At 35.0% G+C, this 22,186-nt stretch overlaps 1 protein-coding gene across 2 annotated transcripts in view; it reads left to right on the top strand.

Moving 5' to 3' along the window:
* The window catches only part of LOC123525361 (WD repeat-containing protein 70-like), a 36,811-nt gene extending 18,734 nt beyond the window's left edge, over positions 1-18,077 (top strand). For both annotated transcript variants that reach the window (XM_045304342.2, XM_045304343.2), the window contains 12 exons: positions 509-642; positions 1,720-1,873; positions 4,140-4,216; positions 8,192-8,372; positions 9,271-9,370; positions 10,529-10,613; positions 13,996-14,134; positions 14,611-14,711; positions 16,037-16,116; positions 16,383-16,499; positions 17,170-17,338; positions 17,836-18,077. In XM_045304342.2, the coding sequence (XP_045160277.2) occupies positions 509-642; positions 1,720-1,873; positions 4,140-4,216; positions 8,192-8,372; positions 9,271-9,370; positions 10,529-10,613; positions 13,996-14,134; positions 14,611-14,711; positions 16,037-16,116; positions 16,383-16,499; positions 17,170-17,338; positions 17,836-17,926 (1,428 nt within the window). In that variant the 3' untranslated portion in view covers positions 17,927-18,077. The remainder of the gene's footprint in view (positions 1-508; positions 643-1,719; positions 1,874-4,139; positions 4,217-8,191; positions 8,373-9,270; positions 9,371-10,528; positions 10,614-13,995; positions 14,135-14,610; positions 14,712-16,036; positions 16,117-16,382; positions 16,500-17,169; positions 17,339-17,835) is intronic.
* Positions 18,078-22,186: the final 4,109 nt, after the last annotated feature.

The raw sequence follows: 22,186 nt of genomic DNA, 5'->3' as shown, positions 1-22,186 counted from the left end.
TATTTCATGGGGAAATGATTTTTTTGGATTTCAGATTTTGAAGATTAAATAAATGGGAATTTTGCTTTTTGTTGGGATTTAATTTCATGGATTGACTCAACCACAAAATCGATGAAAATTAGCCCTCTCCCCCATAAAATTCATTGGTTTCACAGTATAAGAAAAGCATCTTGTTACCACATGAATTGCTCCAGTCGTCCCTGGTGCCCAAACCATAGATACTCTAGGGAGCCACTGTACTTAGTAAAATTGTACAAAGAAGTTTGTAAACACTGTCAGTACAAAAAAGAATATTTCATGATGCAGATTACAAAACATATATTTTGTAATAACTTGGACAAATGTGCAGTTTAAACAAATCATATACAGAGAAAAAATCTATTCTTTGATGAATTTCTGATATTCTGTCTGAAAGTCGAAGGCTTTACAACTTTTCTTTAGTTGTCTAACGAAAGACAGAACTCATTTAGGCACATAACTGTCTATCTTCTACATGTTTCCTTTGCAGGTTTCTGCACTGGCTTTGGACCCATCCGGTGCTCGGCTGGTTACAGGTGGTTATGATTATGATGTGAAATTGTTTGATTTTGCGGGAATGGATTCAACTCTGAAGCCATTCAGGACACTGAGGCCATGTGAGAGGTATGAAATTCTGCAGGTAAACAAGGATACTGAAGGTTATGATTATGATGTAAAATTTTGTGGGTCGTGAATTTTACCATAATTTAGAAAATTTGATTCTTCCAAAATTGCATCTTATAAAAACATAATTTAATGTGAGAAAATCAGTTTAAAATGTTAGTGAAAATTACTAAGCTTGTGCCAAACATTGAATTTATATATACTTTGTGGAAATCATAGAATTTCACTGCTTGTGCAACTGGCTTACCAAGTAGACTACAAATTAAATGGTTTGGAGCTTGACCAGTGTTATTCGATTATTTTGTTTGATGAATAGATTAAAATTACAATCCCTACTTCTCCCTCAGGCAGCTATGCTGTACGAGATTGTGCAAAACAGTTATGAACATAAACATAAATTTAGACTTAGACATTCAAATGCTAAATTTTCATTTTGCTTTGTCAGTAATACATTTGTACATTACATGATGAAACTTTGCATGAACATAGAATTGGCAGGTACGGACATTCCCCCAAAAATTTCTTTAGGGTAAATATGCTACTAAAAAATTGCGGGAAAGTAAATATTTGTCAATCTTAAGTTTAAGGTTAAGATGTTTATAGACACTGTGTACAATACTAGACAGGATGTTACTGGTTAGAATCTTAGAATCTTGGTTAAAATGGTTTTATTTTAACACAAATACATGTATGGACAAATTCAAAACAGTCATGAATATATAGAAGCATTATCTACAAACTTATTACTAGCTATAAAATGCAAATTCATAGCAAAACTATTATAATACCTCTGTTTATTATGAAATAAGAAAATAAAAGTGATGTACCCAAACTGCTATGGGTAAATGACTTCAGTGTATCTGAAGAAAAGGTTGGGAGTGGTGGTAGGAACTCTGCACAAAAGCAGACTTAGAGTCAAGTAAGAGGTGCTAGGGCTTTAATTACTCTTTTTCTATTTTTTGCCTGTTACACTTGAGAAATGGATATTTCATTTGTTTTGTCCAGCATTTCATTGAAAATATTTTTGACTAGAATGATTATAATTGTTAGCAAAGCAACTTTATTTTTAAATTCTAGCCATCCGATCAAGCAGTTACATTACAGTAGTACAGGTGATGTGATCCTTGTTGTAGCGGGCAATTCACAGGCCAAGGTGCTAGATAGGGATGGCAATGAAAAGTTTGAGTGTAAGAAGGGAGACCAGTATTTAGCAGACATGGCTCAGACAAAGGTGATTTACATTGTCTATTTACAAGTAATTTTTGTGTGTAAATATGTTTTGTGATTACTAAAGATAACCTGTGCACATATTTCTCTTAAGTATTTTATTGATAGATGTTTTCTTTACATGTGGAAAACACTCTTCAGTGTATATAACTTGGCTAAGTATGAAAACTAACTGTATATGTAGAGCTGCATTTATAATTTAATGTCGTGTAGTAACACTTGATAAAAACCAATTTTCAGTGGATTTGCAAATTCATATTTTGGTTAGTTATACATTTATTAAGTGTGTGCAACACGTTTACATGCATGGTTATGTTCATTTTATGTTTACTTAGATTTTGTGTAAAAAATGAAGGTTTGGCATTATATAGCTTTAAGTTATTGGTTAAATAGTTTGAATTTCTACCAGATTTGAATATTACCATTCTTTGGGATGATTTAGACATTGTTGATAGTTGGCCTGATTCCTCAAGGTCCAGCTGAAAAGCAGAAATTGTGTACAAAAATTACAATAGAAAAATAGTTACTTCTGAAAAACAATAAATTGCAAATTTTACTGTAGTCAAAATAAAATCGTGTCATATTTGGTAAAAAAAATTAAAATTAGACTTGTGTCAGAATATTTTAAATACGGTATTTTTAGCTCGTCTATTCGAAGAATAGTCTAGCTATTCTACTCACCCTGGCGTCGGCGTCACACCTTGGTTAAGTTTTTGCATGCAAGTACATACAGCTATCATTTAAAGGCATATAGCTTTGAAACTTATTTATTCTTTTTCTAGGTCAATTACCAACCTCACTGGGTCAAGTTCCATAACTCTAACATGTATTTTGAGCAAATTATGCCCCCTTTTGGACTTAGAAAATTCTGGTTAAAGTTTTACTTGCAAGTTACTATCTCCAAAACTAATGTAGATATTGAATTGAAACTTCACATGTGCCTTCGGGGTTATAAAACTAGTTGATAGCACCAAGTCCCATAACTCTGACCTTCATTTTGGCCAAATTATGCCCCCTTTTGGACTTAGAAAATTCTGGTTAAAGTTTTGCGTGCAAGTACATACAGCTATTACTAAAAGGCATATAGATTTGAAACTTATTTTTTCTTTTTCTAGATCAATTACCTACCTCACTGGGTCAAGTCCCATAACTCTGACATGTATTTTGGCCAAATTATGTCCCCTTTTGGACTTAGAAAATTCTGGTTAAAGTTTTGCGTGCAAGTACATACAGCTATTACTAAAAGGCATATAGATTTGAAACTTATTTTTTCTTTTTCTAGATCAATTACCTACCTCACTGGGTCAAGTCCCATAACTCTGACATGTATTTTGGCCAAATTATGTCCCCTTTTGGACTTAGAAAATTCTGGTAAAAGTTTTGCGTGCAAGTACATACAGCTATTACTAAAAGGCATATAGATTTGAAACTTATTTTTTCTTTTTCTAGATCAATTACCTACCTCACTGGGTCAAGTCCCATAACTCTGACATGTATTTTGGGCAAATTATGCCCCCTTTTGGACTTAGAAAATCCTGGTTAAAGTTTTACATGCAAGTAACTATCTCCAAAACTACTACAGATATTAAATTGAAACTTCACACGTGTCCTGGGGTTATAAAACTAGTTGATAGCACCAAGTCCCATAACTCTGACATGTATTTTGGGCAAATTATGCCCCCTTTTGGACTTAGAAAATCCTGGTTAAAGTTTTGCGTGCAAGTACATACAGCTATTACCAAAAGGCATATAGCTTTGAAACATATTTATTCTTTTTCTAGGTCAATTACCAACCTCACTGGGTCAAGTTCCATAACTCTTAACATGTATTTTGAGCAAATTATTCCCCCTTTTGGACTTAGAAAATTCTGGTTAAAGTTTTACATGCAAGTTACTATCCCCAAAACTAATGCAGATATTGAATTGAAACTTAACATGTTTCTTCGGGGTTATAAAACTTGTTGATAACATCAAGTCCCATAACTCTGATATGTATTTTGGTCAAATTATGTCCCCTTTCTGACTTAAAACTCTTTTGATATTTCACATTTGGTAATAATGTTCTGTTCGGTGACAATATTCTAAAGTCGAGCTTGGCGTCTTAAGACGCTCTTGTTTGTCAAAAAGTATATAATATGAATTTTGGGTGTTAAATCCCAGCCTCATTGATGATTCGAGTTTAATTCACATACCTTATAATCAAATTATGTTATGTAATGTATGTTAAATATACAGATGAAATGCTTTTAATCCTGATTGCATTTTTACAGGGGCATGCAGCAATGTTAAATTCAGGGTGCTTCAATCCTAAAATAAAAGCTGAATTCATGACCTGCTCAAATGATGGGTAAGTGGTTTTCAGGGATATTCAGTCCTAAATTAACAGCTGAATTCATGACCAGCTCAAATGATGGGTAAGTGGTTTTCAGGGATATTCAGTCCTAACTTAACAGCTGAATTCTGACTGCTTCAATGGCAGGTAAGTGGATTTATAGTTAAATTCAGGTTACTTTAATTTAAAAGTAACAGCTGAATTTATGACCTGTTCAAATGAGAGGCAAGTGGCTTTGTAGTTAAATTCAGGGTGTTTCAATCCTCAAATGATTGCTTAATTCAAGACTGTGGGGTCTCCATGGCTGAATGGTTAAGGTCGCTGACTTCAAATCACTTGCCCCTCATCAATGTGGGTTTGAGCTTCAGTCTGGGCGTTGAATTCTTCATGTGAGGAAGCCATCCAGCTGGCTTATGGAAGGTTGGTGGTTCTACCCAGGTTCCCGCTCATGATGAAATAATGCAGAGGGGCACCAGGGGTCTTCCTCCATCATAACAGCTGGAAAGTCGCCATATGACCTATAATTGTGTCGGTGCGACAGTAAACCCAACAAAATAAAAATATTAATTCAAGACTTGCTCAAATGATGGTAAGTGATTTTATATCATTTCAGAATTGTCTGAGTTTAAAATCTATATATCCTGACAGTTTTCTGGCTGTAAAGTGGGCGGTGGCACTATCCTGACAGGTTTTTGGCTGTAAAGTGTGCGGTGGCATTATCCTGACAATTGTTTGGCTGTAAAGTGGGCGGTGGCACTACATTTCCTGTGTTTCCAACTTTTCCTTACTTCCTTATTTGGCTCCTACTTATTCATGTTCAGTTGTTCACATGAAAATGACACCAAGCCAGATTTCCTCACTTGCCATGAACAAATTCTGCTCCACTCATTTCCTAAATATTTCAGTGGGGAGTGTGACACATGGTCGAACCAGAGACAGAAACTATACGAACAACAACACACTCATTACAATATTTACAAGTTTATTTACAGAAAATGAATATTTTACAATGAATAGAAAAAACTATAATTACTAAATAGAAGAAAAGGAAGTGTTGATAATGTCAATGTCAATATTTTTTTTTTTTTAAAGATGTTTGAGTCCAAGATTTCTAATATAGTTTCATAGTGACGTTTTACAGATGTTTCAGTTCCACTTAAAACTTGAGTAGCACGATAAAGATTTAGGACGATTTAAGATACTGTCACATCTAATCTTTAAGAAGTTGACCCGATCCTGGCTCCCCATATCCGGTGTTTGTATCCCTGAACTATCTCATTTGTTTACAAAGATTAACAGCTCGGGGGTTAGGCACAACCATGGGACATAGACCCTCTGTGCTGGGAATTCACATCCAGGCAAGTTAAGAAAATCATGAGTATTTAACTTCCGGGTCGTGACTTCACCAGGAAAATGTCGTCTGGTGGAAGAAGCTAAAATATATAACATGTGGTAAGCGTCATAGCAAATACAAATAAAAGCACAAACTGCTCCATTGCGTACACCATACCTCCGCAGGCTCCCATAAATAATACGTGCTAGTTATACAAAATATACGTGCTATTAAGTTCATACGTCACTTGAATACAATACGTCACTTAGTACTTCTATCAATTTTCAAGTTAATTACTTGCTAGACTAACTAAAGTTAAAGTATGATAAAGATATGTGCAGATTATGGTGAAAAATGATAGATAAGAGGATAATTAACTGCAGCTGTTATTTACAGCCACAAATTAATATAATGCACTACAAATTAAACATAATACAATAGCAGGTATGAATGATAACTCTATCATGTAACAAAACAGACACTTTATAGTTATGCAAAACACTGGCACACAATATCATTAAATTGCAATTAAATATTAAATATACAATACTATACTTGTCAAACCATACATTTATAATATAACATACAATATAATACAATGCAGTACCGGGGTTCCATAATTTACAACGAAAACTTGACTGATACGATTTATGAGAAAATTACTTGCTAAATCTTACGTTACACAACTTTCAATATAAATTTTACAACTAATACAAATGAAACATTTTTAGATTCCTCTTTCAAAATAAATAATTTACAAAAGTTAGAAAAATTTAATAAATTAGCCTGACATCTCGAAACTAGCTAAGAGCTTGCCGAAAAATAAACCTTTTACAAAATGCTTTAGAATGAACAAAAATTTACTAAATAAAATCATAATTCAAAAATAAGACAAAAATCTAACAAATAAACTTCTTACCTCAATCAAGCAAATTTTATTTCTACAAAGAATAGAACAGAATAACATAGTGTCATCAGTCGGTAATGTGGTGCGCGCTAAGCATATCTGGTCTGATTTGTTTGGTTATGTCCTGCCAAATATTGAATTTTGCATGGGCATCAACGACATAGCCATGAACTCTGACTATTATCGCGGGAAATTGTATTGGACAATTTAAGGCCCGTTATAGTGGGTTTGGAGATAAAAACATAAATTGCTGAAGTTAAAAAAATACTAACTTCTTTATTACTGAACCGAATTTAATAAAATTTACATGGAAATCTAAGTTATCAAATACAGAAAAACATTAGAGGTATTTTATGCGAAAATTCTGGCATTTACCTCAGTAACTCAAAAATATATAAAAAGATGATGCAATACCTGTCTTTATACTACAGATACTTTGAGGCCCGTATGTCGGTTTGTAACAGGGAGGGGGGCGGGGCTGAGGGGGCGGTGCGGGGGGGATCTGCCCTTGTCCATCAGTCCATTCATCCATCAGAGTTTGTGTCATGCATATCGCAAAAATTATTTGACCTAGAGTCATCAAACTTCACAGGATTGTTATTCAGCATGTGAAGTTGTGAACCTGGTGATATAATTGGGATTTTGCACAGCCAGAAGAGAGTTATGGCCCTTGGAATAGTCAAAAATATGCATGAAAAGGGCCTAAAAGTTTATGTTGCATATACTCAAAAAGTATATGACCTAGGATTATGAAACATTATAGGAATGTTATTCAGCATGTGCAAATTGTGCATGGGTTTTGTTTGAGATGTCATTGGGCCAGACTAGAATAATGGCCCATGACTTAGTCTAAAGTGTGCATGAAAGTTTGTGTTGCATGTATCTCAGAACTTATTTGTCCAATGATTATGTAACATAAAGGAATATTGTTTAGCATGTGAAGTTGTGCACCTGGGGTTTAGTTAGGGATTTCTTTTGGTCAGACCAGAGTTATTGCCCTTGTCAAAAGTATGTATCAAGGACATACAAATTTTTGTTGCATATAATATCTCAAAAAGTATTTGACTTAGTCATAAAACATTAGAGGATTGTTGTTTAGTATGTGAAGTTGTGTACTTGATGTTCTGTTTGAGATTTTTTTCTCAGTCAGACCTGAGTTATGGTTATAGAATATAGGATTGGGCTTTTCCGTTTGTCCGTCCGTTGTTCTGTCAATCCATACTTTCATGTCTAGTCCATAACTCTTTCCTTGATCAAGGGGTTCTAAAATTACATGGCACAAATGTTCCCCATTATGGGATGACCTCTGATCCCTAGCACAAAGGTCAAGGTCAGACTTGGAGGTTAAAGATCGGTAGTGCTTTTTTCCTGTCTGGTCTGTTACTGAACTGTCAGTGTAGGGATTTTTTTTATTACTTGGCAAAATATTCCCCATAATAGGATGATGTTTCATGCACAACTTTCAGACCCTTTGTATACCTTACTCCTACGTTTTTTTTCATCCAGTTCAAATGGAACTTGGTATACTTTCTCTACATGGCATGGAACGGACATTTCCATATTTTTGGGACTTTCTTGACAGATATTTTTTCTTACTAATAGGTTAATGCCCCATTTTTGGACTTTCAACTGTTAAAACTACATGTCTGCTTTGTGTAATTAAATCTTATACAGTGTTTATCCAACTGAAATGAAACTTGGAATACATAAATTGGCAATATTGACATCATTTTTGTTTTAATTTTTGCAGTACTGTAAGACTGTGGGATGTTAATGATGAGGGTAAGAAACAGCGTCATGTGATCAAACCACGTTCTCAGCAGGGTCGTCGTGTGATACCTACAGCATGTACGTACAGCCATGATGGAAGATGGGTTGTTGCAGCATGCCAGGATGGCTCTATACAGATCTGGGATCATAACAGACCTTTTGTAAGGTTCTTGTTACTTTTGATAAATGACTGGATGATGTTTATTACATATACAACTACAATTAGTTCTTTTAAGGTTTTACTCTATACTGTAAATTCATAAATATTCACGGGGAACTAACTTTTATGGATTTTTTGGTTGTGTCAATTTACAAAACTGAATGGACAAATCAAATTCTCATTTACTTTATCTGTAAAATCTGAAATCCACAAATTTTAGTCTCCTACAAAATTTTCGTTTTGAGCAAAACCAAGAAATTCAGTGCATACTTATTTAAAGGATTTTGCAGTATAAGTGTATGGGGTACCAAAATTCAGAACATAGAATTAATTACGACTGTTGAATGTTTTATGAATTAATGAAGGTTAACTCCATTTATCTGAAAGTTGACAACTTAATGATTTTCATCATGAATGTTTATTTGGAAAGAACTTTCCCGCTTCTAGAAGAACATTTTTACTGCCAGAAAACAAAATAATGTCTTGGAACTCAACTGATTTTTTATGATACTTTACCTGTTTTCGTAACAAACATAAAATTATTGACCAAATATATGCCTGAGGCTCTACCAGAGGAATCCACCTGGCTTTCATAAGGTCAGTGGTTCTGTTCATGTGCCCGCCAATGCCTAAAGGGGGCACTTGGGGGTCTTCCTCTGCCTCAGATAGCTGGAAAGTTGCCATATGACCTATGGTTGTGTCCGTGTGACATTAAACCAGACAAAACAAACCTAATGTGTTTTGCTTGACAGACATAAATGAGTCCTTTCTTTAGGTTAAGGATAATACACCTTCAGGATTGGGAGGATAGGAGTATAGTTTATTACATACCTGTCAAGTTCAACTCATTTAGTATACTCGGTCAGTATGTTTATTTATATATGAATTTCTTTCTTCAGGTTAATGTAGCAAAATTGTTAAGGACAGCCCACATGAATGGCAGTGACACATCATCCCTGTGTTTCTCATATGATGGCAGGGTGCTTGCTTCAAGGGGAGGTAATATTATAATCCATGTAGTTACACACAGATTTTCTAGCAGTTACTTTTGACAAATCATACCTTTTGATTTTATATTACAACCTGTTTTAAGCAGCCATTCAAGTGAAACAGCCAGAATGGTTGCTTCAGGTAATTGACCCATAGTGACAATCAGAAATTTCTGTCTAACTGAGTATTATCCACAGGCAATTGAAGCATTTTCCAACTTTTAGTAAAAGCAATTTCTAGTTCTGGCCAAAGGATGCCGAAATAGTAATCTATTTGCCTAAATGTTTGTGTGACACAGTGTTTGACCCAGACTCCTGAAACCATAAAGGAATATTATTCAGCATGTGAAGTTGTGTACCTGGGGGATTTGTTTGGGCTCTACTTAGCAAGGCAAGAGTTATGACCTCTGACTTAGTCAAAATATTTTTTGCATAAAGGGTTACATGTATATCAGAAAGTAATTATTTACATATTAGTGGAATGTCTATTTGTGACTTTTTATTTGTTACTAGGAAAGGGATACAAGAAAAGCACTCTCTTGATATTGTTGGATGTCTTTATTAAAAGTTTTTTGTTACTAAATAGTGGATATCTACCTTTATTTAAAAGAAAAATGACCTCTAAATTTGTTACAAAGAACAATATTTTCTTTTATTCAACAGAAAATGGATACCTTGTTTTTTTACAAAAAAAAAAAATTGTTTATTACAAAGAAAATGGATGCCTTAATTTTTTACCAAAAAAAATGCATTACCTTCATTTATTTCAAGTGGTGCCTCCATGATCGAGACATTGTTCTTGTCCCTCACCGATGTGGGTTCTAAACGCTGCTTGGGTGTAGAGCTCATGTCAAATACATATGACCAAAATTGTGTCAGTGGGATGATAAACCAGACAGATCTTAATCTTATGGCATGCATTACAAAGAAATTAGATCTCTTAATTTAAGATAGAAAAAATGTTACATCTTCATTCATTGAAAGAAAAAGTATGTCTCAGCATATCAAGATAAGGGATATCTTACCATATCATAAAGAGGCCTTCAGAGCGATGCAAAAGAAAAGACATTTTTCAGGTGAGAGGGAATGATACTCTGGGCAAGTTCCCAGTAAGTTACAAGAAAAGAAGAAATATGTACCTTTAGTTAAATTCTTCTCTTTGTTCCAGGTGATGATACAGTGAAACTTTGGGACATCAGAAACTTTAAAGAACCTCTTAAAGTAAAGAAAGATCTACCCAATTTCTTTCCAGTGTAAGTTTAGTCTTTTTCATAACTCATAGTAATTACAAATATAACTCGGAATAGTAACTCAGATATGGCGAAAAAACCGTTTTCTCATCCGATTTTCTGCAGGACTACCTTCTGAGTTAAAAATTTAATACACTTTCATTTTATCTCTATTATTGCTTGGTGGATTTGCTTCTAACTTTAAATAGATATTCCTTATCATTATCCACATTATAGGAAACAAGGATCATATAACTCATCAAGACATGATTGTTAACATGATGATGTTTTAATGACAGAAAGAAAAATATTTCCGGATAGCAAAATTTCTCTTAAGCATGATTTTGTGCAACACATGATATGTCGATCACATCATGAGCATTGCGTAGTACCTGGAGAAAGTTGCTACATATAAAATAGCTACATCATCGACTTGTTTTTTAGCCATTGATGACATCACAGCCTTGTTACCTCACTGTCGGCCCATTTCATTCAGCGATACATACCTGCATCTGATAGCTGTTATTGGAAAGCATGGCGTGTCTGGCAAATTTAAAGTGCATTAATGCAATTGCAGTTGTAATTTTTAGCTCACCAGAGCCAAAGGCTCAGGGTGAGCTATTAGGATCACTCACCGTCCGTCGTCCGTTGTCCTTTGTCCGTCGTCCGTAAACTTTTACTTTAAACGACATCTCCTCATAAACCGCTAGGCCAATTTCATCCAAACTTCACAGGAATGTTCCTTGGGTGAAGCTCTACAAGAATTATTCAAAGAATTGAATTCCATGCAGAACTCTGGTTGCCATGGCAACCGAAAGGAAAAACTTTAAAAATCTTCTTCTCAAAAACCAGAAGCCCTAGAGCTTAGATATTTGGTGTGAAGCATTGCCTAGTGGACCTCTACCAAATTTGTTCAAATCATGACCCCGGGGTCAAAATTGACCCCGCCCCAGGGGTCACTTGATCTTACATAGGAAAGTCTTAAAAAATCGTCTTCCCAAAAACCAGAAGCCCTAGAGCTTAGATATTTGACATGTAGCATTGCCTAATGGACCTCTACTAAAGTTGTTAAAATCATGACCCTGGGGTCAAAATTGACCCCGCCCCAGGGGTCACTTGATTTTACATAGATTTCTATAGGAAAATCTTCAAAATTTTCAAAAAAATAAACCAGAAGGCCTAGAGCTTAGATATTTGACATGTAGCATTGCCTAGTGGACCTCTACAAAATTTGTTCAAATCATGACCCCTGGGGTAAAAATTGACCCTGCCCCAGGGGTCACTTGATTTTACATAGGAAAATCTTCAAAAATTTTCTTAAAATAAACCAGACGGCCAAGATCTTAGATATTTGACATGTAGCATTGCCTAGTAGACTTCTACAAAATTTGTTCGAATCATGACCCACGGGGTCAAATTGACCCCGCCCCATGGGGTTACTTGATTGTACATAGAAAAATCTTCAAAATTTTCTAAAAATAAACCAGAAGCCCTAGAGCTTAGATATTTGACATGTAGCATTGCCTAGTGGACCTCTACAAAATTTGTTCAAATCTTGACCCCCCACGGTCAAATTGACCCAGCCCCAGGGGTTACTTGATTCTACATAGGGAAAACTTTATAAATTTGCTAAAAAAAAAACAGAAGGCCTAGATCTTAGATATTTGATATGTAACATTGCCTTGTAGACTTCTACAAAATTTGTTGAAATCATGACCCCAGGGGTAAAATTGGCCCCGCCCCAGCGGTTACTTGATTGTACATCGGAAAATCTTCCAAAAAATTTCTAAAAATCATCAGTTTGACATTTGAAACATGTAGCTCATATTTCTCTGGTGAGCGATCCAGGGTCATCATGACCCTCTTGTTTAAAAAACAAGTGCAGTTGAATACAGAATCTATTTTTGTAGAGAGATCTAGCTGCATATCTTATAATTTGCATATGCCTGTTCTTTTATGAATGCCAGATAACCTTCTGTGGACAAGTCGAGCATAACTGAACAGTGTGTTAAATGCCGTATGTTTATGCATGTATTTAATAGCTGTTTTTTATGCCTCCACACATTTATGCGGGGGACATATAGCATTTTCCTTCCACCAAGTTACTAACAGTCTTCTGGAGGAGTTGCCCATATCAGCAGTGACTATAAACGAGCTTAGACACTCACATACACAAACACACACATGCACATATTGTCCAGTGAACACCTAAGTAGCAGTATACAACTAAGACATGTTTCAAAAGGGATTTGCTGTGGTCAGAATGTTTGTTTTAATGTAATCTGGGTCTTATTAGACATCAGGTCATCAGAGATAAGATCTAAGTTAGGTGCATGGTGAGCAATACAGAACCTTTATAGCACTCTTGATCTTTATGTGCCTGTTTTAGAAAAATGGGACTGAATATGTGATAGCTGTAAGAGGCGACTAATAGGGTCTTAACACTTGGTTTTGCAATAACTCTGTAATTCCAGCAGACATGCAAATTTTGATTCCATACCTCATTTTTTTATTTCGATGTAAATGAGATGTGGAACCAAAATTTGTAGTCCTGTTTGGCGCCATATAACCTATACTGTGTTGGTGCGCCGTAAAACCCAAATAAATAAATAAATAAATGTGATAGCTTGTCAATCTGTTCATATGTCTTTTTCTCTGTCAGTCTATCTATTATGCCAAGAACATAAGTTAAAAGTCATTCATGATATTGACTTTAAACTTGGCATACAGTAGGTGATGATGTACTGCATGCATACATGTAAATCAGGCCTGAAGGTCAAAGGTAAGGTCACAGATATCCTGAATATAACTTATAAAACATTCACGGTTTTGATGTTAAACTTGGCAAATAGGTAGATGGCCATGAGATGCCATGCAGAGCACTAAGTTAAGATCATTGTGTCAGGGATGGAGGTCACAAATTGAGCTAATTGTTCAAATCTGATGTCAGATTTCCTTTTCCAGAGCATAACTCAAGAGACAGAAAACATTCAAGATAATTATAATTGACTTTAAATTTGGCATATAGGTAGATCATGATCAGATGATGTGCCGATGGTCAAGTAGACACTGTCGTTTATTTGACTGAAAAATTATTGAAAAAGACGTTAAACCCGAACACACACACACAGAGTTGGTCAAGGTGAAGGTCACAATCTGTCTATCATATGTTCTGTCTGGAACATTAGACTGTTCAAAGGTATTGACATAAAACTTGGAATATAGGTACGTGGTAATGAAATGTTGCTGGAGTGCAATAACCCACATTATTTTCCCTATTCCCACTCCCCAGCCTCCCCCCACCCCTTGCTCCCAATACATACCAACATATTAAACATACCCCCACACTGCCAAAGCTAATTTGTTTATGAAAGTGAAATTTATGAAAAATATTTTCTATTTTCAGAACTGACTGTTTGTTCAGTCCAGATGATAAGTTAGTTCTAACTGGTATCTCTGTAAAGAAGAATGAGGGTAAAGGGAAACTACTCTTCCTGGACAGAGAGTCTCTGGAGACAATGACTCAGTTAGAAGTCTCTGATACAGTAAGTGATTATTTTGTCTTGCAGCATTTCTTTTACAAGTGTTTTTACCAAAACCTATATTTTAGTTCCTATTTTCAAAAAACTCACATCTGAAAAGAGTATGTCAGTTGTTAGGACTGACTTGGGTGGGTTGTTCTTACACATAATACAGTATTTTCTCTAACATTTTGGGAATTAAAGCTTGCCTGCCAAGAATAAATGCCTTAAAGTCAATTTCTTGACATTTCTGTCCTATGATGATCAATATTGCGATGGTGTTTATATAAGATTGGTAAGTTATGCTACATAGCTGTTGCTCCAGATTCATTTGCAATCTGTCAGGATAAAATTTGCACTTTCATCAACTAGTTGCTAGTTCAAAATCCAGGAGTAATTTCTGTTTTTCATTTATCTAACCTTTAAGAAATTCAGGTGCAAAATGAAAAAGTGTTCTTTGCACAATTTTAATGATCTATCCTATTTTATTTTTTTATTAGAGTGTAGTAAGATGTATCTGGCATCCTCGGCTCAATCAGTTTGTGGTAGGATGTGGTGATGGCAAGGCTCAGCTATACTATGATGAACAGAAAAGCCACAGGTAAAGTTTTCATTGCTAAATACTGTTCAAAAATGATCCTTTGGAAATATCAGATAGATGAAGAACAACTGGATTGATGATTTTACAGAAATACACACTAAAAAGTAAACATTGAAGCAAAATCAAGATTAGAAAAATTTCTGCCGAAAACTCTGTCGCACCAACACATATTCAGAGATGAACTACCAGTATTTTTCATGTATAGAAAATAAGAGATTTGTTTTTACAGGGAAACTCGGGTATTTTGTCAAGGCATAGATCCACGATTTATCTGTGAAAAATTAATTAGCTAATTAAAAGAAACAGAAAGAAACTGTTTTGTGGAATTAAATCATGCTGTGATAGTCACTGTGAGTACATGACTGTATATGAAGGTGCAAAAAATGACAAATTCTGATCAATGTCCTTTAACTCTGACTGCTTTATACAAAATTGTCTCCCTTCCTATCTCTACTAAAAAAATTTTGCCTCCCCCCCCCCACAAAAAACATTTGGTGGGGGGGGGGGGGGTCACTAAGATTTGCCCTTGTCCATCCGTCCATCCAAATTTGTGTTGTGCATTTCTCAAAAACTGTTTGACTCAGTTATCACCTCACTGGATTGTCATTTAGAATGTGAAGTTGTGCACCTTGTGTTTTAATTGGGAGTTCACACAGCCAGACTAGTTATGGCCCTTGACTTAGTCAAAAACATGTATTAAGACATAAATCTTTGTGTCCCATGTATCTAAAAAAGTATTAGACCTAGTGTCATCAAACGTTAAAGGATTGTTATATATCATGTGAAGTTGTGTGCTTGGTGTTCTGTTTGCAATTTCACTCGGCAAGACCAGAGTTATGGTCCTTGACTTAGTGAAAAATATGCATAAAGTGCTTAAACTTTTTCATTTAATATTTCTTAAAAAACATTTCACCTAGAGTCAAGAAACCATGTACAGTGACAGGAAATGTGATCTTTTAGCTAAAGGTCTGGGTTTTGAATGTGACACGTTGTCTAATAATGATGAATGTTTTTGCCAGGTTATTTGAGTATCTGTCCATGAATAAAAAAAGTTTCAGACCAGACAGAAAATTACCATAAATCTTGGCATTTGAGTTAGAGATCTTGGTCTCACATGTGACACATCATCTTATTATGATGATCATATGTGCCAAGTTACTTTGAAATCTTATAAAAAATGACAAAGTTCAGGGCAGGATACAGCATGCATGCAGGGACTTGGGCATATGTGTGCACACTCACACACAGGGGTAAACAAGAGAAGTTATAGAAACTGAGAAGGCTAACATCTCCAGTTAATGTTGTTTGAATCATTTCTTTTACAGAGGAGCAAAACTCTGTGTGGCCAAGAAACCATCCAAAGTTAAACAAATGGAAATTGTTGCACATAGACAAATCATTACACGTAAGTAAACATATAAACTAATACACAAGACTGAAAGGAGATACATACAAAATGTATTTGGCACTGATTTACTTTAAATTCATAATTTGTTAATAAATATTTATTGACTTGACTTGCACATGTGGAAATTAGGTAGTTAAATTTCATCTGTTGGAGTTATTAAAACCAACTTCAGTTTTATATAATGTTGCTGTTACTTTATTTTCCTGTGATATTTTATAATTATTATAATAGTTGCTAAAGTAAAAACTATAAAAATGTTTCAGCATATGCACTGCCAATGTTTAGACAACAAAGGGAATCCAGTACCAAGAAACAAGAGGAAAGAGCACGAAGAGATCCAACAAAGTCCCACAGACCTGACCTACCTATTTATGGACCAGGTATGGTTTTGACATAGACACTGTGCACTTATGTGTAGGGGGAAATGAAATGAAAGAGAGTCTGTATTAAATTGTGTAGCCAAGATACTTTGAGTTGAAATGTCTTAATATGCAGACAAGATTAGGGTTTTTTTTGCATCAGTTTTACTTTTTGATGTTGATTTTATTTACACACTTCTTGTTTATATAATACTGTTAGACAGTATGCTTATATATTTAAGTTCATGCTTGTTTTAAATTCACAAGTCTCACTTTCTCAGTGTTGGGAAAACTAAAACCATCTCAGATATTTTCTAATTATGAAATAGCCCAAAGTTTCCATTCTCAGGTCAGCAGCTAAAGAATGATTTTTGTGTAATACTTATTGGCTATGTGACTAAGTAGTTACAGTCACTGACTTGGGTTCACTTGTGCCTCATCATTGTAGGTTCAAAACCTGCTTGGGTTGTAGAATTCTTCATGCGAGGAAGCCAGCTAACTGGCTGACAGAATGTCGGAGGTGCTACACAGATACGTGCCCATGTGTGAAACAATGCTTGGATCTTCCCTCCATCGTCAAAAGCTGGAAAACTCAGCAGTTGTGTCAGTGTGACTTGAAACCCAACAACAAAAAATTGACTGTGAAAACTGCTAGCAATTTTATCTAATGTGATAAAATATTTTATTTCAGGGTCTGGTGGTCGTTTGGCCAATAAAGGAGGAACATTATCCCAGTATGTGGTGCAAACTCTGGTGGTACAGAAAGAAGACCCGTATGAAGATAACCCTAGAGAGGCCATTCTTAGACATGCTAAAGTTGCTGAAGAGAATCCACTCTATGTTGCGCCAGCATACAAAAAGTAAGTCCGTTTCTGTGATATTAAACTCAAGTTCCTGTTTAGGTAATAAACATGCAAAATTGCATGCACAAAATTTAACCTTCTTTTCTGTCTGGTTTACACAAGGGCATTGACTTCTCTTTACATGAAAATTCTTGCCTAGCCTAAGAAATCAGAGTTTTATTGCATGAATTCATATGATATTCTCAATGTCAGCATAACAATGTTCAGAATAGTTGTGACTTTTTATCAGTTTGTAACTTATGAAGGGTATAACATTATCTTGTCATTAAGAAAATATATATTGACCAAGTGTTTTAACATTGTTGACTTTGGAATATTGGCACCAACAGTACACTCGGCTTACTGTGAAATTTGGTCTTAATCTGGAAATGTGTCCTTTGACCTCAACTACTAATGCTCAAATCAAAAACAAAATGGGTGTAAACATTTGAAATTGATTGGACATAAAATCCATAAATAATGAAAGCTACATATGTTTATTATTGTTTGAACAGAACACAGCCAGTGCCGATATTCCAAGGAGAGGAGAAAGAAGAGGAGGAAGAAGATATTCAACCACCGTGGAAGAAAATTAAAAAGTCATAGCAAATTTTTGAACAGTTATAGCAAAAATTTTCATTTATCAGCACCTCGCTGGATGAGGTGTTCCAAATGCAGCATTCAAAATAGACTGGTTCGATTGAAATTGATTAATTCTTTGGAACCAGTTTGTAATGTTGTAATAAAACTGTCTGAGATAAGAAGACAACAAAAACAAGACCTTTCTGGATGGGGTTTGCTGTGGTTTGCAGAGAACAGCTCAGCAATGGATATCTACATGTATCAGTCATATCAAGTTATAAACACCTTGCTGGGAAAGGTGTTCCAAATGTAGCTTGGATACAAAATAGACTGGTCTGGTGATTTTGTTGCACTCATAACATTGTGCAATATAGATGATTTGCTAAATTTTGGATCAAAGTATATAATCAAGTATAAACATGTTGATGGCAAAATTGCTATGTGGATATGAACATTAAAAACAAAGTCTTTAAGGGATCATGTTATGTGAAAAATACTGTAACTGCAGATGACTATTAAACTAAAAAAGAAGAAAAAAAGTTGCATTGGACCAAGTCAGAAAACATGAAATCTCACTATTAAATAACAGTCATAAAATTTTCAAGTCTTTGAATGATATGTAAAGGGGAAACATGCTCTTCAAGGCCCTTTCCAAAATATGACATTGTGTTGTAACATACAGAAGTTAATTGAATAAACTGTTAATTATTCTACGAAATTTTAGAATGTTTTTGATAATTTCTAAAACAATAGTTTGATAAAATTGTTTATGTTTTCCTAAGCAGTAATAGAAATACATTCTGTAAAGGTGCCTCTGTGGCTGACTGGTTAAGGTCACTCACTTCAAATCACTTGCCCCTCACCCATGTTGGTTCAAGCCTCATTTAGGGTATTGAATATTTCGTGTGAGGAAGCCGTCCAGCCGGCTTACGGCAGGTCGGTGGTTCTACCCAGGTTTGCCCGTGATAAAATAATGCTTGGAGGGGCATCTAGGGTCTTTCTCCACCATCAAAGCCGCCATATGACCTGTCATTGTGCAGGTGAGACGTAAAACCAAACAAACCATTCTGTAAAACTATAAGACTAAAGGCTTACTAAATACAAGAGGGCCATGATGGCCCTGTATCGCTCACCTGACTACCATTGCTGAAAATGATATGATCAAGTTTTGCCATTGAGCACATAGGCATACACATTAAATATCATCAGGATAAATATTTTCTTGTAACAGTCCCTTTTGACTTAGTCAGGGCCAATTTCCATACCAAGTTTGAGATTCCAAGGTTCAAATGCGGCATTTTTGTACTAACATGACTATTTGTTACCCTGGAAGACTTAAATAACATTTAAAGATCGGATGCTGCTGATATATATTCGTTTACATAAAATAAAGGGAGGTAATTTGTCATAAATACAGTCAAAAGTTATCTACCCTGATTGTCCGAGTTCATCTGATGGCACAAATAACATTTCAAATCAGTATCTTTATAGGTTACTGAGATACACCCATTTTAATTTGAAACAAAGGGAAGTAATTCGACATAAGATCAGTCAATAGCTATTTACCCTGATTGTCTCAGTCCAACTAAAGACAATAATGAAATTTCAAATGAGTTCTATAAATATTTACTGAGATAAATCCAGAAGAGGTAATCATGCATTGTATGCATGTAGAAGATACAGAGTACAAGCCTATACAACAATATATTAGTAAAGTATTCATACCCATAAATGTTCAATCAAGAGTTATCTAATATGACTATTTCTTACCATGGAAGACATACATGTAAATAACCTTTCAAACCAATCTCATTAGAAGCTGCTAAGGTGTATTCATTTAGATAAAAAATAAAGGGAGGTAATTTGTCATAAATTCAGTCAATATGTATCTTCACTGATTGTCCAAGTCCATCTGTTGACATAAATGAAATTTCAGATCAGTATCTTCATTAGTTACGGAGATATACCCATTTTAATTTGAAATAAAGGGAGGTAATTTGACACAAAATCAGTCAATAGTTATCTACCCTGATTGTCTCAGTCAACAATAATGAAATTTCAAATAAGTCCTATAAGTACTTACTGATATAAATCCATTTTGATTATAATCAGGGGAGGTAATCAGATATAAAATAACTCTGGAACCTACAATTGGATCTGACAGATTCATCATGGAATCCAAGATTTATTGTTGTTGAAGATATTTTGGAAGTTTGTATCAAATCAAACCATAAATGAAGTCTCTATTTTTGGACCTTTAAGTAGCCATTACTCTTGAACCCATGATGGAATCTGGCCAGTTCAAGAAAGGAACCAAGATCTTGTGGTTATACAAGTTGTGTGCAAGTTCGGTTAAAATCAAATCATAAATGAAGCTGCTATTGTGCAGACAAGGTCAAAATAGCTAATTTTGGCCCATTCAGGGGCCATAACTCTGGAACCCATAATGGGATCTGGCAAGTTCAAGAAAGGAACGGAGATCTTATGGTGACACAAGTTGTGTGCAAGTTTGATTAAATTCAAATCATAAATGAAGCTGCTACTATGCAGACAAGGTCAAAATAGCTAATTCTGGCCCTTTCAGGGGCCATCACTCTGGAACCCATAACGGAATCTGGCCAGTTCAAGAAAGGAACCAAGATCTTTTGGTGATACAAGTTGTATGCAAGTTTGGTAAAACTCAAATCATAAATAAAGCTGCTATTGTGCAGACAAGGTCAAAATAGTTAATTTTGCCCTTTCAGGGGCCATAACTCTGGAACCCATAATGGAATCTGTCCAATTCAAGAAAAGAACCAAGATCTTATGGTGATACAAGTTGTGTGCAAGTTTGATTAAAATAAAATCATAAATGAAACTTCTATCGTGCAGACAAGAAATTGTTGACGCACGGACGGACGAAGGGTGATCATGAAAAGCTCACCTTGTCACTATGTGACAGGTGAGCTAATTAATAAAAATGTAAAAATTGTATATACTGGTATAAGTTACTGTATGTATAAATCAACTAAAGCTTGAAGATGTCTAGATGTATGCCTACTTGTGTTTTCCTAGTGAATTGAGAAGTGAATGACAAATGAGTTCAGATGTACTGTCTTCTTTTTCCAGAATAATACATTGATGTCATAGGGATCAGTTACCTTGCTTTATATAACAATGAACCCTGGAATCACACTTGCAGGTTTTACCTTAAGCTAGACTAAACCCCAAGATAAACAAAGAATGTAAAAAAATACTTAAAGTAGAAGATGGTAAAGTGGAACACACAACAAACACCAGAGTAATAAACTGAATTTTTAGTTCACTTGAGAACGAAGTGCTTATGATGAGCTATTGAGATCAGGTTGTGTCTGTTGTGCATCCGTCTTCTCCTAAACCGCAACTCCGATTTAAAAATAATTTTACACAAATGGTCCTTATGTAACTTTCTACCAAGTGTTCTAATGATTCCAATTTGTGAAAAAACATGGCTTCTACTGGGCATGGTCTCTCTTCCCTATATGTATATACATTTGTAGTGGAAACTTTAAAAATCTTTTTTTGTGAAACTGCTGGCCTGATTTTAAAATAATTTCACACAAATGGTCCTTGTGTGACCTACAAGGACTATTCAAATTATTCTGATTCGTCAAAAAAAACATGGCCGCCAGAGGGCATGGTCACTTTTCCCTATATTTATATACTGGAAACTTAAAAAAGTTTCTTGTATGAAACTGCTTGCCCGATTTTAAATAATTTCACACAGATGGTCTACCAAGATCGTTCAAATTATTTTGATTTGTCATAAAACATGGCCGCCAGGGGGAGTTGTCACTTTTTCTTATATGTATATATTGGAAACTTAAAAAATGTTCTTGTCAGAAACAGCAGGTCCAATTTTTAAAAATATTTCTTGGGCACCTGTTAAGAAGATTGTACAAATTATTCTGTTACATCAAAAGACGGCAACTGGGGTGTGTTGTCACTTTTCCCTATATGTATGTAGTGGAAACAAGGAATCGGTAAAACCAAATGATGCTCCCCGATGCATGTGCTTGTCCCAGTATGGGGAATAACATATAAGAAACCAAAAAAAAAAAATGGAGATAATAAAAAAAAAGAAAATTGAATAAAGGGAGATAATTAAAGCAAGGGACATATCATTAAGTGTAATTTTGCCTCTATCATTTTGTGAAGTTTCAATAAAATGCCATTCATACTTTTCAAGTAATGCCCCGGACAAGCCTTATTTTGTATAATAAAGGGAGATAATTGAAAAACTAGGTAAAGTAGAGTTATGGTTTT

The sequence above is a fragment of the Mercenaria mercenaria genome, chromosome 3, assembly GCF_021730395.1.
Source record: "Mercenaria mercenaria strain notata chromosome 3, MADL_Memer_1, whole genome shotgun sequence".
NCBI lineage: Eukaryota > Metazoa > Mollusca > Bivalvia > Venerida > Veneridae > Mercenaria > Mercenaria mercenaria.
The sequence above is the reverse complement of the archived record's forward strand: the minus strand, read 5'-3'. Positions and strand labels throughout refer to the sequence as shown.